General features: G+C 33.3%; 1 protein-coding gene across 37 annotated transcripts in view; it reads left to right on the forward strand.

The window, feature by feature from the left end:
• Window positions 1–16,788, forward strand: part of ZNF280D (zinc finger protein 280D) — a 264,636-nt gene that overhangs the window by 201,353 nt on the left and 46,495 nt on the right. For 32 of the 37 annotated variants that reach the window (XR_014810919.1, XR_014810951.1, XR_014810918.1 and 29 more), the window contains 4 exons: window positions 2,938–3,072; window positions 4,913–5,220; window positions 5,679–5,819; window positions 12,511–12,573. Coding sequence is in view for 23 of the 37 variants with exons in the window: in XM_084969321.1 (XP_084825447.1) it covers window positions 2,938–3,072; window positions 4,913–5,220; window positions 5,679–5,819; window positions 12,511–12,573 (647 nt within the window). In the remaining 14 variants the exon portion in view is untranslated. Of the gene's footprint in view, window positions 1–307; window positions 1,044–2,937; window positions 3,073–3,661; window positions 3,774–4,912; window positions 5,221–5,678; window positions 5,820–12,510; window positions 12,574–16,788 lie in introns of those variants that run through there. The other 5 variants (XR_014810947.1, XR_014810946.1, XR_014810945.1 and 2 more) reach the window with 2 other exon arrangements.

Consider the following 16,788-nt stretch of genomic DNA (forward strand, 5'->3'; position numbering starts at 1 on the left):
AAACAACAGCAAGTATGGAATTTTCATATATTATCATATGGTGAAGAGACTGAGGAAAGAACATATTTTGGGGAGCATGAGGTAGGGAGGAAATCTAGAGTTCAGTTTTGTTCATATTGGTTTGAGATGCATATTAGACATCAAGTAGTGACGTCAGGTAGGCAGTTCAGTTGGATAGATGATATTTAAAGCCATGAAATGATGAGGTAACCGAGGGAGTGATTATAGATAGAGAATAGTTCTGGGTACTACATTTTGGAGAACTCTTTCTCTGTCCTATTGACTTGGTATCTGTTTCTTGCCCAAGTTTTCTTTTTTTCTTCCTCTTCTTTTAGCACATATGAATGAATTAGATTAAGATGTCTGTACCTCCAATATAATCCAATGTATCCTACTTCTAAAATAGTCTCAAGATGCATCTGGAATAGTAATACAAACTTATTATATTTATATATTGCTTCGAACCTCATGAAGAATTTTATTTATGAAATGCCTGCTATGTGCCAATAACTATGTTAGGTAGTTGCCAGTATATTACCTGTGTGAATTTTATAAATGACTGATTGTAATTATTTTTTTCATTTTATTTACTTATTATTAAAGTATAGTTGATTTACAATGTTTTGTCAAGTTCTGTTGTACAACAGTGACCCAATCACATACATTTCTCTGTGCTGTACAGTAGGATCCCATTGTCCATCCATTCCAAGTATTAACAGTTTATATCCAAAAATACCCCCAAAATGCCCATCCATCCCACTCCCTCCTCTTTCTGCCTTGGGAACCCCCAAGTCTTCTCTTCTTGGCCATGATCTGTTTCTGTTTTTTGTTTGCTATTTTTAGATAGTATCATCTGTTCCATATTTTAGATTCCACAAATAAGTGATATCCTATGGTATTTGCCTTTTTCTTAATTTGGCAAAGTTGCAGCCTACAAAATTAATACACAGAAATGAATTGCATTTCTATGTACTAATAATGAAAGATCAGAAAGAGAAATCAGAGAAACCATCCCATTTACAATCACATCAAAAATAATAAAATACCTAGGAATAAACCTACATAAAGAGATAAAAGACCTATATTCTGAAACTATAAAATGTTGAGGAAAGAAATCAAAGATGACACAAACAGATGGAAAGGTATGCCGTGCTCTTGAATTGGAAGAATAAATGTCAAAATGATTATACTACCCAAGGCAATCTACAGATTCAGTGCAATCCCTATCAAATTACCAAAGACATTCTTCACAGAGCTAGAACAGAATATTTTAAAATTTGCTTGGAAACATAGGAGACTCTGAATAGCCAAAGCAATATTGAAAAAGGAAAATGGAGGAATCAAACTTCCTGACTTTAGACAATGACAATACTACAAAGCTACAGTCATCAAAACCATATGGTACTGGCACAAAAACAGAAATATAGACCGATAGAACAGAATTGAAAGCCCAGATATAAACCCAAGTACCTATGGACAACTAATCTATGACAAAGGAGGACAGAAGGTACAGTAGAAGAAAGATAACACCTTCAATAAATGGTGCTTGGAAAACTGGAAAGCTACATGTAAAAGAATGAAAGTAGAACACTATATAACACCTTATACAAAAGTAAACTCAACATGGATTAAAGACCTAAATACAAGGCCAGACACTAAAACTCCTAGAGGAAAACATAGGCAGAACACTCTTTGACCTAAATCACAGCAACATCTTGTTTGATCCACCTCTTGAAATAATGACAATAAAGATACAATAAACCAGTGGGACCTAATCAAACTCCAAAGCTTTTGCACAGCAAAAGAAACCATTAAACAAACGAAAAGACAACCCGCAGAATGGAAGAAAATCTTTGCCAACAATGGAACAGATAGGGCCTAATCTCCAAAATAAACAAACAACTTGTGCAATTCAACAACAAAAAAACAAACAACCCAATTGAAAAATGGGCATAAGACCTAAATAGACATTTCTCCAAAGAAGATGGATTGTATTTAATTGGAAATAGTGATGAATCTGCTAGATCATAGCTTTTTTTGTATGTGTTGTTTTTAGTTTATATATATGTATGCATATGAATAATTCTTAATGAAAGCATATAGGTAAAGAATGTAATTGCTATTTTATAGTAGAAGGAACACTAAATCAGGCCTCTCGCAATGTCGCTGAATAGCTATAGGAAAGTTATTTAGATTTTTCTTGGATCCTCTTTTCCATCTGTGGAATAATAACATTATCAGGTTTGAGGAGGGATTCCGTCTAGGTGTCTCAACCAGTAAGTAGGTTGGGAATAGCTGTTTTGATTTATGCTTCCATATCCACACTGTCCAGTGTTATAGCCACTTGATGTATGTGGCTGTTTACACTTAATTAAATAAAATTTAAAATTTGGTTTATCAGTTGCATTTGGCACATTATATATGCTCAACAACCAGAGATCTATTTGCTGCTATATTGGACATTGCAGCTCTAGAACATTCTCATCAGGAGTTGCAGAAAGTTTCATTAGATGTCACTGCTTTATACAGCCATTGTAACATCTTTCTTCGAATGTGTGGTAGGATATTTGAACTTATTTTTCCAACTTGTCAACCAACTGGAAATAACAAAAATTAAGAAGAATTTACCTTTTTTTGTGGGATAAAAATGTAGCATAGCTCATTTTCACAGTATCTTGTGTCTAAGTACTTTATAATTAAATGAGCTTTCACATCACTATTGAGAGAACTTTCATTAGACTCGGTTGATACAACTTTTATGTTCAATTTCTGAATAGACATTTTTGAAACCTAAATATAGTGCAAAGGGTTTTAAAAAATAAAATAGTATTTTGCTATTACTTATGATAGATGTAAAATACTAGTTTTAAAATTAGCAGTTTCAAGATACAAGATTTGTGGTTGTAGAAGTTGTTTTTCTTCTCTTTTTCTAAACAGAAAAAAGGAATACATCGTTGTACAAAATGCAGACTTCAGTTTTTAACATGCAAAGAGAAAATGGACCACAAGACTCAGCATCATAGGACATTTATAAAACCTAAACAATTAGAAGGATTGCCTCCTGGAACAAAAGTGAGTTCGAATATGTTATATTTTTAACATTTTGTATGTTAATAGAAATGAACTCCTGCATGTTTTTTCTATTGAATGTTATACTTTACAAATGATTTCTGATTTTAATTTATACATTAATTTTAGGTTTTATTATTCCTGTGGTTAGGGGGAAAATACTCCTAACCATTGATTTTTGGTCAATACTGTATACTGCGCTTGAGTGGTATTCCTGTGTAAAAAGTGTGGCTAAGATAAACTGTTCCCAGGTCAGTGGGTCTTGTCAATATTACATAGGCTATTTTTGAACGATTCCAGTTGGCAGTATGTATATCAGTTTTATCTGCTGAACTATAAGATGCTTGAGATCAGGAATCATGTTTTATTTATCTTTGTGTCCTCAGCACCTGGTATAGTGCCTTGAATGCTATAGGTTCTCAAATATTTATTGAAGTTATTATTGAGTCTTCTCTCAGAAAAGCAAGTTCTGCTGCTGGATAGCATTGTTTTAAGTGAGCAAACACATGTCTGACTGCATACTGATGATTGTAATTTACTTTGCCCTTTTTGCCTTATATACCTCTGTTTTCTCTGACTTCTTTATACACAGTCAGCTCTTGAATATTTGCTCCAGTGGAGGGAAACAGAGGCATGGATAATCCAAAGTGAAATAATCCCCAAAACATTTATATTTGGCTTTGGGTACTTACCTTTGAATGTGGGTATGTCTGTTATTTGAATTAACTAAAACAGTATAAAGCCATGCTCTGAAGACCTAGAGCAAGAGAAGCTATCCAGCATCCTTCCCTGCAATCCATTCATTCCATGCTGGGACTAGACATGCAGAACACTAATGTAAGCAGTGCAGTCCTCTCTCATATTTTCCCTTAATAATAATAATAATAATAGTAATAATAATAATAATAATAATGATACTACTTGTTTTTATAGCACCTTAGAATTAGGCTTTCAGAATGCTTGTTAATATATTCTATTGGTCAATCCATATAGTAACCCAGTGAGGTAGACAAGGCAGGTATTGTCCATTATTATAGATAAAAGAGCTTAGAGAAGATAAGTTACTTATTCAAGGTCACATGTCTAGGAAGGATTAGTATTAGATTTAACTTCAGGGCGTTTTGATTCCTAGTCATATACCAAAGCACATTTTTTCATGGTACTTCCTCATAAGCTGTTCCTCAAATACGTGAGGGAGTATAGTTACCTAATTAATGAGAACGTTGGTAGGCAAGTGTGTTTTCCATTGTCAACCAGCAAATGTAATTTCTGATACAAAATGATAAGCCTGTATTAGTTCCCTTTAAGGAAATTCTGAATATTATTAAATTCTCCATGTAGTATACTCAATTGATATAACCTGTCCTGTAACCTTTGTAAACATACATCCTGCCCAGTGAGCCCCTGGAAAGAGGAAGTCACAGTTACTTTGTTTGTATCATAGTTGCTGAAGGGTAAATGTAGGCCTTTCTAGAGTTATTTTTAGGCTTTGAGATTTAAATTTTAACCTCTGTGTTTATGAATTTTTAAAGTTATATCAGAGCATAGAAATAGGTATGGAATATGCTCTTTTAATATTCATATAATTTGCTTTAACTCCTAATTATACATTAATAACTGTTAACATATAACTGATATCAGTACAAAAATGTAGTATTACAACTGAGTAAATACCAAGTTTAATTTCATTTAATTGGTTGGAACATTTAGAATAAATGAAAGATTTATCCCCTTATACTTGCCCTTTCTAAATACTTGATTTAAAATTTTTGTTATTCAGTGATATTTTAGCAGTAATGCAATGATTAATTTTCTAAAGCAGATATTATCTTCATTTTTGCAGGTTACTATACGAGCTTCAGTTGGACCTCTTCAATCAGGATCTTCAACTACACCTTCCATTAGTGCAAGCACTTCTACACTTCAGCTCTCACCTCCAAGGACTAAAAATATAACTGCTAAAAACCCCGCAAAATCTAACACAAGTAAACCTAATATAACTAAATCCATTGCAAGTAAACCTAATACAAGTAAGCCTAATGGAAGTAAACCTAAATACAAATCAAAAATCTCTAATATGCAAAAGAAACAAAGCACATTGGCTAGTAGCAATAAAAAAAGTAAAGTCAATACAGCATTGAGAAACTTAAGGTAATCTTTTATTCCTGATACACAATACTAATTTAATCTTAAGTATGAAAACTTAATATAAATTTACCCCATTACTCAATTCTCTTGTACATTTATATACTGTCACTTAAAAGGCCAAGCAAATAATAAAAAAATATTTTTACAACTGTCGAACAGTACTCGAATTAGTTTTTTTCCTCTAATATTCATTTATTATACTGACGTTTTATGTTGTGCTTATATCTTGTAATGTTTGAATTGGTTAATATAATCCCTTTTATTCCAGTAAGAAACATTAGGTGTTATTAGATTATTTATACTTATTCTAGCTGTTGTTCCATAGCAGACTTTTCCAAATTATAAGTCTCTTTTAAGATATTAATTTAAGCACCTTGGCTTTAATTAACAGAACATTAATAGGGCTTTCCCTTATTTTGTTTTAAAATATATTTTTATTATTTTCTTTATATCTCCATAAGGTATCGTCGGGGAGTTCACAAGTGCATTGAGTGTTGTTCTGAAATAAAAGATTTTGCAAACCACTTTCCTACATATGTCCACTGTAGTTTTTGCAGATACAACACTAGCTGTAGCAAAGCCTATGTGAATCATATGATGAGGTAAGATGAGTTAACATCTCTAAGTACCAATTAAAATTACAGTTCAGTAAGTTTGTTTTTGAAAACAGTTTTCTCTTAGAAGCCAGTGTGTCTCTCCAGGGAGCAATAGAGAACTTCTGGGATCATTTTTGGTACTATTTTTCAGCATAGTAATTCAGAGTTACTAGAACTCAAATTGTAAGAACAGACTAATGAAATTAGGCTAGCTTTTTAGGGAAAATAGCTTTTATATGGGAATTTTCTTTTTTCCTATAGTAAACTTTCAAAAATGGTTACTTCCAAAGATAGGAAGTTAAATGTTTTAAATATATTTATGAAACAAATACACGGAATATCGTGAGTATTACTCTCTTCAAAGAAGTCACTTTGAGAGATTCCAGAATTTCCAGAGGTATTAGAAACTTCATTGGGTCTGCTGCTTTCTTTCTCTTTCTCTGTAATTCATCTGTCTGTCTGTGCATCCATCAAGCTATAGATACTGCATTCATTCAGTGAAATGAGAGACTTTTTTAGTTAGGGTGCCACCGCTGAACTTCTTTTTCATTAATTCATTCAACTTAGATTATTTGAGTCCAGGTATTTACTCTATGTAGAGAAAGTCTTCGCAGTCTATGTTATTTTCATTAGTATCTTAGTAGGGCCATTCTTCAGGATAGATTTTTATTTTTTTTAATAGTAAAAAATTGTTTAGATATGAGCCAATTAGGTTGATTATTCAAAGTGAGTTTTCATTTTTTTCAAAAGTTAGAGTATAACTAATAAAAGGATTTTCTTTTAAATCACAACATGACCTCTATTACTTTCTGGCCGTTATCCAGCTCCTCATTTTAAGGATTCTCTCACATTTCTTGATGGCTTCAGCACTTTTCTCACAGTTTTTTTAACCTCCTTGATGACTATCCTGTCTTCATGGTACCTTGACTTCTTCAGTGCCCATGCTTTTACATCAACTTTTAAGTTTTGTACCCCATTTCTCTCCACACTACCATTTTAATTTTATCATGTATGTTCTTCATTTCTTTTGAATTCCCATTGCCCCATGACTTTCTGGGCTTTGACTCTTTTTTCCAGTCCAGCAACACCCGTCTAACTTTATAGTCATCCTCACTCTGAGGGTCACCTGTTTTGACTGCTGCTTTGTTTTTGTTCTGGAATCCTTTACATCTCTAGTCATACTCACCTGTTATAAAGGACAAAGGCTTGAACATCTTCTTCTAAACTTTGCTCAATTCTAGACTACCAAACAGTGTTGGATTCAATTAACTCTGACTCGTGATCTTTAACTTCAGTTGGATCCTATCTATTTTTAAATACTTCTTTATTTTTACCTGCAGTATCTTATTAAGCCCTTTTTAAGTACTGTTAAAATTTTATTTTCAGCCTCTTCTCATTCCTAAACTGGCCTACTAGTTATACAATTGGAGGTCATCCTTTTAATTAATCTTTTTGGCCTCAATTTTTTTCCCCTGTACCGTCATCCAGACATTGATCTCAGAAATCAGACATGTTCTACTTCTCCAAAGTTAACTTTATCCCTCTAGTTCCACATGTTCCACTTCTCCAAAGTTGCCCCTTATTCCTCTAGTTCTTCTACAGCCTCATTCAGTTACCTTGCAACTTCATCTCTTCTGTCTACCATGTTCCTTCTGCTTACATTTTCAGGGTTTTTTTTTTTAATTATTTATTTTTATTTTTTAAAGATCAGGGCAATTTTCCCTTACTTTCCTTATTTCTTGTCTTCTTACCATGAAACATTTGTAAAAAGTATATGTTACTAGTTTATTTGTTAATTCATTTTTTTACCTTTTTGAGTATCATCCTCACCTGCCAACTAACATGGCCTCTTTAAAATTATCTATCATGTATTTAACATCACAATTATTCACTTTTTTTCACTTTACCACTTAGAGTCATTGCTCTCACTGACTTTTGAAACTGTTTTCCTCAGTTTGTGCTAAACTCTTACCACTTTTTTTTCCTTCCTTTCTGGCTACTTCTATTTCATTGCCTATTCTTCCTCAGCTCTTCTTAGCACTTTTCTTTTCTTGGCTCTTCTTGGCTCTTTTGTTTTCTTTTCTCTCATTTCTTTTCTTGATAACATGACCACTGTCACTTGTACCTTTCAACTTTAAAACCTACACTTTCATTCCTTAGTTTCCCTGAGGTCTCTTTATTTCTAATTATTTTATATATGTTTTTACTTTTGACTCACTAAAAAGAACTTAAATAAACCAGACGTCACCTTTCCAGAATTCACATTACTACCATCCAGATACTCTTTCAGGGCATCATTTGTGTGAATGTGGAATACTAGCTAGAAAAAATTCCCTGTCCCAAGTTTCATAAGTTCATGAGGTTCTTTCAGCCTGCCACTGTGTATCATGTCTTCTTGAACAACACTGCATTCTGCCATGCTGTCTCCCATATACTGTGGTGGACCTCACTTATAACCCATTTCCTTTAAATCAGGCCCCAGGTATCCTTTTCACAGTATACTCCTGTGTGGAATGTCTTTTATTCTGTGACAGAAATGTGGCTGCCCAAATTTGGTTTTAATTCTGCCCTTAATTTATAGGGGATCAAACCAGAAAATATTTTGTTTTCCTGAACCAAGGGTCATTCCACTCTTCCCTCTCCCATTTACCATAGGCTTCTCACCTGTCCTCTAAAACCTCCAAATCCATTCTACTCAAAAACATTCCCAGTTAGCCCAGCTCCTTTCTACCCTTATCCCAATTCCCAGTGAGCCCCAACCATGCATTTCATTGTCATGACATACACTCTTACTCATTGTTAACCTCATATGGAACTGAAAGCTTTCATTGCCACTCTCAGGGTTTGATAGATCCGTTTTCTTTTTTCTCAACCTCATTTGTACCCTTACCTCATTCACTGCCTAAGGTATTTCACATTGAAGGCCCAACTACTACCTCTGCCCAGTGTGGATTCTTGTTATAGGCTTGAGTTTTGTGTGTACAGAAACTTCATTTTCTTTGGAGGATGAGTGCCTTTAATCCTTATCTTATACCACCTCTGTACTACTCTGAATTGGTCTTTTTCTCTCCTGTCTCATGTCTGCCCCAGTCCATTCTATAAAGACTCCCATCCCCATCAGTTGACTGCTCTTCCTCAGAATAAACTTTCTCCCATAATCGTTTTTGACAATGGCTTTTCCTTATTCTTTGTTAGTCCCTGGGATGCCCCTGTCCTTACTTTCACTTTACCTTCTTTGTAGTATCTGATCACCACAACCACTCATAGGGATCATTCCATACTTTGAGTAGTGTGTCATTTATCTCTTCTGGCTTTTACTATTTTGTTTGTATCTATATTACTTCCTTGAAAAGAATGGCCACTTTGTATTTGCCATGTCACCTAGCACATTAGAAATAGCAAGTGGTATCATTATAATTATAAAAGTCTTTAAATAAAATCTCAAAAGAGGATATTAAAAAACTTGCAGTTAGAACATTTTTGGAAGGAGACTTCAGAGAAGTACATCATTAAACGTAATTTTTAAGTGATTTTTTTTAAAAAAAGTAGCATTATTTGGGTTTGGTTGTTAAATAGAAGTCACCTGAAAAAATGCAAACGGATTGCTGTGTAATATTGCTATTATTCTTCAACGTTATATATAAGAAACAAGGCTTTTTCTCTACATGTAATAGAATTAAGGTAACAGATACAAGTACTCAGTCTCTTTTTCTAGCACAGTTTACTATTTCCTAGAAAGTGTGATAAGCTAGTGGTGAAGAATCAGACAAATCTGGATTTGAAACCAAGCTTTACCATGTATTTATTACCTGTGTAGCTTTGGGCCAGTTACTTAAATAACTCCCATTTTGCTTTTCTTGAAGAGAAAGTTATTGTGTTTAATGGAAAAAATGTACTTAGGGTACTTTATAAAATTATTTGCACCTAGGAGATATTCAAGTAATTATAACAATTATTTCTAAGTTGTCATTATTAGGTATTGTAGATAAAGTCCTTGTCTTTAACTTTCACAATTTAGTGGGAGAGATATATTTACCTAGCTTAATGTGATAAAACAAATGACTGAGAGCCCAGAGAAGGTAAGGTTGAATTCTTTAAATAAGAAATAACAGAAGGTATTGTATAAATGATACTTCATTTAGGCTTTGAAGGATTTAAAATTTTTCCAACAAAGAAGAAAGCTGATCTAACACTTTGTTCCTATACAATAGGTAAGACAGAGTACTGAATTAATTTTTATGATATGCTTTAGTCCATTATATGTTTTATATAAATTTATTGGCACTAAATGATGGTCATTAGAAGAACAGATTGTTGTGATGGCATCATAAATAGTTTCCTGTTTTCAACCCACCCCTGGCCCCTTTTCCATTTCTTCCTTCCTTTTGCTAACTATTATCTGGTCAGGTCATTTGTTTGGCTTAAAATTCTTTGCCTTAACATTAATAAGATGAAGCTCAAATTTTCTGGAGACTGTAAAACTTTTTACTATCTGATTCCTAACTACTTTTCCAGTGCCTTCAACTCTTATTTTCTTTGCTTTCCCTAGAGTGAGTCAGTACAGGGATCTTCCTAATTGAAGTGTACTACTAATTGTTAGCCGACTTCTCCATTTACCTGCAGCTTTCCTTCATGCAACCATAAAATTTTGTGTCACTGTTGATGTTTATCTCATGGTAATTACTTATGACTATGTTTAGCAGATATTTATTAGACATTTATCCTGTGCTAGCTGCTTTTTGACTGCCTTCCCCCACAAACCCTGGACAATGAACTCCAAGGTAGACAACTTGCCTTTTGCCTATCATTAATCTCTAGTGTCTTAAATAAGTAGGCATGTTGTCAATATTGTTGAATATTTAGGGAATCATTCCTTTTGGAAATAAAATTTTATTTATACCAAATCAAGATTATTAAGAAAACATGGGTAGAGTGAGTTTTTTTCCTTTAATCTTATTGAGGTATAACTCATATAATATAAAATTCACTTATTTTTAGAGGACAGTTTAGTGAGTTTCATATAAACAGGTGGTGAATTTTTAAAACCTGGATTTTAATGTTATGTTTTTACTGTGATGTAATAAAAATGTTAAGTTTTATCTCCTAGACTATTTCTGTATTGTTACTTTTAGGCAGTTCTAATAAGAGGAAGAAAGGTCTTTTTTTCCCTTTTTATTTGTGAGCTATAGATCTACTTTCTCATTCCTATGATAAACAAAACTATAAGTATGGAATTTGTGTAATAAAAATAAAGTGACAATATGACTTTTATAGATAGGGAACTCTAAATTAAAACTAGATTCAGACAATTGAAATTTTATAAGTATCAAATTTTAATAAGGCACAAGCTATATATAGAAATAGAAGCCATCAAAAGACCCTAAGATGCATTTTTTTCCTTTCCTCTAATCAAATAAAGAAAGCAAAACTGTGTTTGAGAAGAAGAAAGAAAGAGCTTTTAAAAGTTACTTTTAAATCTCATGAAAAAATAATTTACTTGGTTCACATTTTTTGGGAATCAGATAAAATTTTGAAAATATTCCTCTGAGGAAATTCGGTTGTGTCCATAAATTTTTGCATATAATTTCAGTGTTTCCCACCCCCCAGATGTTCTCTTTCTGAAAAATAGTTTAATTACTTCTGTCATGTTGTATTGAATTTGTAAACTTCTTAATAGTAGTTATCCCCAAATTGAAGAAATAACTCTTAGAAACCTGAGTATAGTCTAAGGATTATATTCTTTTCCATACATACATGCACTGTTGGTGATGGTTACCTTGTATCTGAGATATAGAGTTGACCTAGTGTGTTGGCTACTTGGTCTGTCTTTGCAAAGTACAGCTTCTCTAACTTGAGCTTCATAAGAATTACTGAAAAAGCTTGTAAAAACAGATTCCTGGGCCCCACTGCTAGAGATTATTTCAGTAGGTTTGTGGGGGAGACACAAGACTGCATTTTTTAAGAAACTCCCAGGTGATTCTGATGTTATTAGTCTATGATTCCACTTTTATCTTTGCTAAATAATACTATACTAAGCTAATCCTGGCTTTCTGGTACAAGAAAGCTTTCTTTATCAGATTGAAAAAGGGATATAAAATTAATTATCATTTGCTACAGAGTTTGGTTAGGGATTTTCTTTTCTATTCTGTGCTTAGAGGAAGCATTGTTTTAGCTCCTGAGTTCTGTTTTTTGGTGGTGGTTGTTTTTTTTTAACCTCTACTAGTGATTGCAAAGGATTCTAAATGTTTGATTTTACAAACGGTAAACAGTGGCCTTTAGCTCAAGTACTGTTTCTTTCCAAGATCATTTGGATTCTACTCGCCTACCTTGACACAAACATGTTGAAATTGGAAATGATTTTTTAAAATGATCATTATTGATAACCATTCATATTATAGCAAAAATGTTAATAGCAAAAATTTTAAGATGTTCTTTACTTTTTTTAACTCTCAAGTACTTCCTTTTTTATGTGAGGATGAGGGATTATATAAAAGTATGCCTAGGGAAATATGTTTCACTAGAAAATAAATAGGTAAAATGGAATGTAAGTTAAAACACTGAATTAAACAGTGATGGTGAACATTATTATGATATTTTATTCAAAACCTGAAATTTAAGTATAGACTTGATACATAGTTATAAATTAATATGACTTGCTGTATAATAAAATTAATAAAATCTGTTTTCTCTCTCCCAGCTTTCATAGTAATCGTCCAAGTAAAAGGTTTTGTATCTTTAAGAAGTATTCAGAAGATCTCAGGTAACTAGTTGATCTTTTAAGTTTTTTTCTATTCAAAAAGTATATGACTTTAATTTTTATATATAGCATTTTTATTGAAATACAGTTCATATACCATGCATTTCACACATTTAAATTATACAATTAATGGTTTTTGGTATATTTGCAGAGTAGTGTAGTCACCACAGTAATTTTAGTATATTTTGATCACTTCAAAAAAAAACACTCTGTACCTATTAGTGGTTATCCTTACTTCCTTCCAACTCCTTCCATCTTTAAGCAACCAGTAATCTATTTTGCCTATTCTGGGCATTTATTATAAGTAGAATGATTAAAATATGTGACCCTTTATGATTTATGTCTTCTATTTATCATAGTGTTTTCAAGATTCATCCATGTTATAGCATGTATCAGTACCTCTTTTTCTTACTGCTGAATAATATATTCCCTTGTGTGGATATATGATAGTTTGTTTATCCATTTAGGTTATTTTAACTTTAAAGCCATTATGGATATCTGTTGTGATCATTTGTGTAACTGTTTTTGTCAGGACATGTCTTTTATTTTTCTTTAGTGTATGTCTAGGATTAGAATTGCTGGGTCAACTTTATGTCAAGCCTTTGAGGAACTGTTAGACTGATTTACAAAGTACCTCCACTCTTTTACATACCCATCATCAGTGTACGAAGGGTCCATTTTCTCCACATGTCAGCACTTGTTATCATCTCTTTTTGATTATATTCTTCCTAGTGGGCATGAAGTGGTATCTTATTGTGGTTTATTATAAGTTTTGTTTAAACTCATGTCGAGATACCCAGTTTGGAAATCTAAATGATTGCTGCTGGATATTACAGAGTTCTAGTCATTGTGTCCTTAGGCTAAAGGTATGATTAGTTCATATTTTCTCACTAAATTTGTGTGAGGGGTGAAAGTGGTATCAAGATAAAATCCTGTGTATTTGCATTGTAAAATGAGAACAAAAATAAGGTTCTCCAGAAATATTTGAAAAATAAAAAGATACCTAAAATACTTAGTGAAGTAACTAACACTTTATCAGTTTTGAAGTAAATTTCTGAAACACTGGAATTCTTTTTTTTTTTTTTTTTTTTTTTGTCTTTTTTGCTATTTCTTTGGGCTGCTCCTGCGGCATATGGAGGTTCCCAGGCTAGGGGTCCAATCGGAGCTGTAGCTGCCAGCCTACGCTGGAGCCACAGCAACGCGGGATCCGAGCCGCGTCTGCAACCTACACCACAGCTCACGGCAACGCCGGATCGTTAACCCACTGAGCAAGGGCAGGGATCGAACCCGCAACCTCATGGTTCCTAGTCGGATTCGTTAACCACTGCGCCACGACGGGAACTCCCCATGGAATTCTTAAAATTAATGTATAATCTTTATCATTCCTTTTCTTTTTCAAATAAAAGTGTACAACTTGCTTACTGTGCAGAAAGAATTGTTGATGAATATTTCTAAAGACATTGATAGTTAACTTTTGTTTTACCACATGCTTAACTCAGAATCTGCTGAGCACCGTGCTTTTCATAGTCTTCTGAATTCTTTGGATCCCTTTGCTCTTTATTTATTTTGCTCATGTTGCCATTGCTCCTTGAAATACCAGTGTCTTTACTGTACCAAGCTGTATATACATATAAGGTTAGCCAGCACTTGTTTTGATATTTTGAATTAGTGGAAAAGGTGGAAGAGGGGATAATATTATGTCTCAGGACCTTTGTACCTACTATATTCTGTCTCAAGACCTTTGTACTTATTATTCTCTGTGACTAGTTTACTCTTGCCCAGATTTCTCTACACTTAGCTCCTTTATCTCGTTTGAGTCTTCTATTCTGATGTGTGAGCCTTTCCCTGACCACTTGATTTAAAGTTGCATCCTCTAAAAAAAAAAAGCTGCAGGTATAGCCCCCCCCCCCCAAAAAAAATTGTATCCTCTCTCCTGCGCTTTACCCCAGTGTTTTTTTTTTTTTTTATCTCTTTTGTATGCTTCATTTTTCTATGGATCATTTTTTTGTCATCCCATACAGTGTTGTTTATTTTCTTGTCCTCTCAATAGAATGTGTGTGGTTTGGATTTTTGCTTATGCCAGGCATTGATTAGTGCCTGACACATAGCAGGCAGTCAGTGAATATTTGTTGACTAAAGTAAGGTATATATATTCCATACACTGTGGGTGCAGCCCTTAAAAAAAAAAAAAAAGACAAAGAGGAGATTACTTTTCTTGGAATGATCTGAATAGGTAGTAGTTTTTTTGGCTGGTTATTGTTTATACCAATAGAAGAGGTACAGGGCATTTGGGTTGAAACAGCATGAATAAAGGTACAGAAATGAAAAAGAAGAAGGCACACAGGGGAAATGGTTGATAGTAAATGGATAGAGCATTGAAGCTCGTATAATGGAATAAGATGGATATCTGGGGCAGGCAGTAGTTTTAAGTTTAGGGCCAGATTGTGAAAGTGTTGAAAATAAGGCTAAGGAGTTTGGACTTAATTTTGGAGGGCATTGGAGAAACTTTGATGCTTTATATAGAATTGAGTGACACTGAAGGAATGTTGAATTTCTTCTGACCTTCAGCAGCAGGTCAAGTTACAGATGCATGAATTCTATGGATTAGGACTTTTGTGGTAGTTATGAATAATCTACTAAGGATCCGAATTAAAATGGTGAGGTAGTATTACATCTTTAAGAAATTGGGCTCTGGAATGAAAGGGCTCAATTTCAAACCTGGTCCTGACCTTTACCAGATCTGTGTCCTTGGTAGATTATATTAAGCTAACTCTTTCCCTTATAAAAAGGTGATAAATTATATCGTCTTTTATGGATTGTTGTAAGATTTGCATGAGATGGTATGCCTAAAATTGTGAGGCTAGCAGAGAATAAGTACTCAATAAATTGCTGATATAAAATACCTGACATGTTGACTGCTTAAGGAAGAAGAGACAGAAGAGACAGAGAAGAGTAACTATAGGTTGAATTTATTTTTAGAGGAAATGGCATCATGAGAGAGGCCAGTCAGGAAGAGTTAATTTGGGATGGAAGTACGTGATTTTAGTTTTGTGATCGTCAGATTTTTATGTGCCAATGTGATATCTAGGGAAAATACAAAGCATACTATTAGACTAGAGCTTCAGGGGAGAAGTCAATCTAAGGTATGTCATTTGTTTATTTGTGTATTTTGGTAAAACACTTAAAATTTTAAAGTATGTGATGAACTTAATGTATTTATGCTTTGTTAATAAACTGACAATAATAGTAATCATATTATATGATCTATTTTTTTTTTCACCAAAGAAAAATTTCAAAGAATCTCTTGGACCCCTAGATGGAAGAGATACAGCCAGAATATATAAGGAAACATAAAGTCATCTGTTACTGACAGTTTCTTTCTAGTCTGACCTGCTGAAGCAGGATGATCTTGTCTTTACTATTTTCTCCAGACATGGGCTCCAATCTTTCTCAATGCAGACACATTTTCTGTTTTGATGACCCCCAAACACAGTATTTCCAACCTCTCACATTTTCCCAGATCAAGAAATTTGATTATAAATACTAATTACAGCTCCCTATTCAGAGAATGCTTGAGTCAGGCAGTCTACCCCTGGTCCAATTAACAATGTCAGGTGGAATAGGCATTTAGCTACTATTTACCATTGAGACTATTAGTGTCTGTGAGGGCAGTTTTTTAATATGAAAGAGTGTAATTAATTATTAAATGTAAATATTTAAATCCTAACTTTTCTTAAGCTTAAAGATATTCCATTTAGAAATCTAGTACTTTTTTTTTTTTTTTTTTTTTTTTTGTCTTTTTGCTACTTCTTGGGCCACTCCCGCGGCATATGGAGGTTCCCAGGCTAGGGGTCCTATCAGAGCTGTAAATCCCAGAAGTCTAGTACATTTTAATAGTCACTTTCAAGAGGGCCTTTATATACTTTTTGATAAATTTCATTTAAGCTGAACAGAACAAATTTTTTAAAACTCTGATTTACAGTTCAGTTACTGTTAACATGTATCATTTGTATGTTTAATATATTTGATTTTCTACTAATAGTTCTTCAGATGCTTGACCCGTAAGTTCCCCAATGCTTAATTCTAGTAAATATAATGGCTTTCTAAATTCTCTGAAACATCTGCATATCTTTGCAGACTTAATAAAATTTTAAAATACCTTTCAACTAAAAATTAAAAGTTTAAACCCATTTTAAATTAGAAACTTAGGAGTTCCCG

Source organism: Sus scrofa, chromosome 1 (assembly GCF_054392235.1).
Source record: "Sus scrofa isolate SSC_HxYL_T2T_F1_AM1 chromosome 1, Sscrofa_HxYL_maternal_Yorkshire_Landrace_v2.0, whole genome shotgun sequence".
In the NCBI taxonomy this organism is placed as follows: domain Eukaryota; kingdom Metazoa; phylum Chordata; class Mammalia; order Artiodactyla; family Suidae; genus Sus; species Sus scrofa.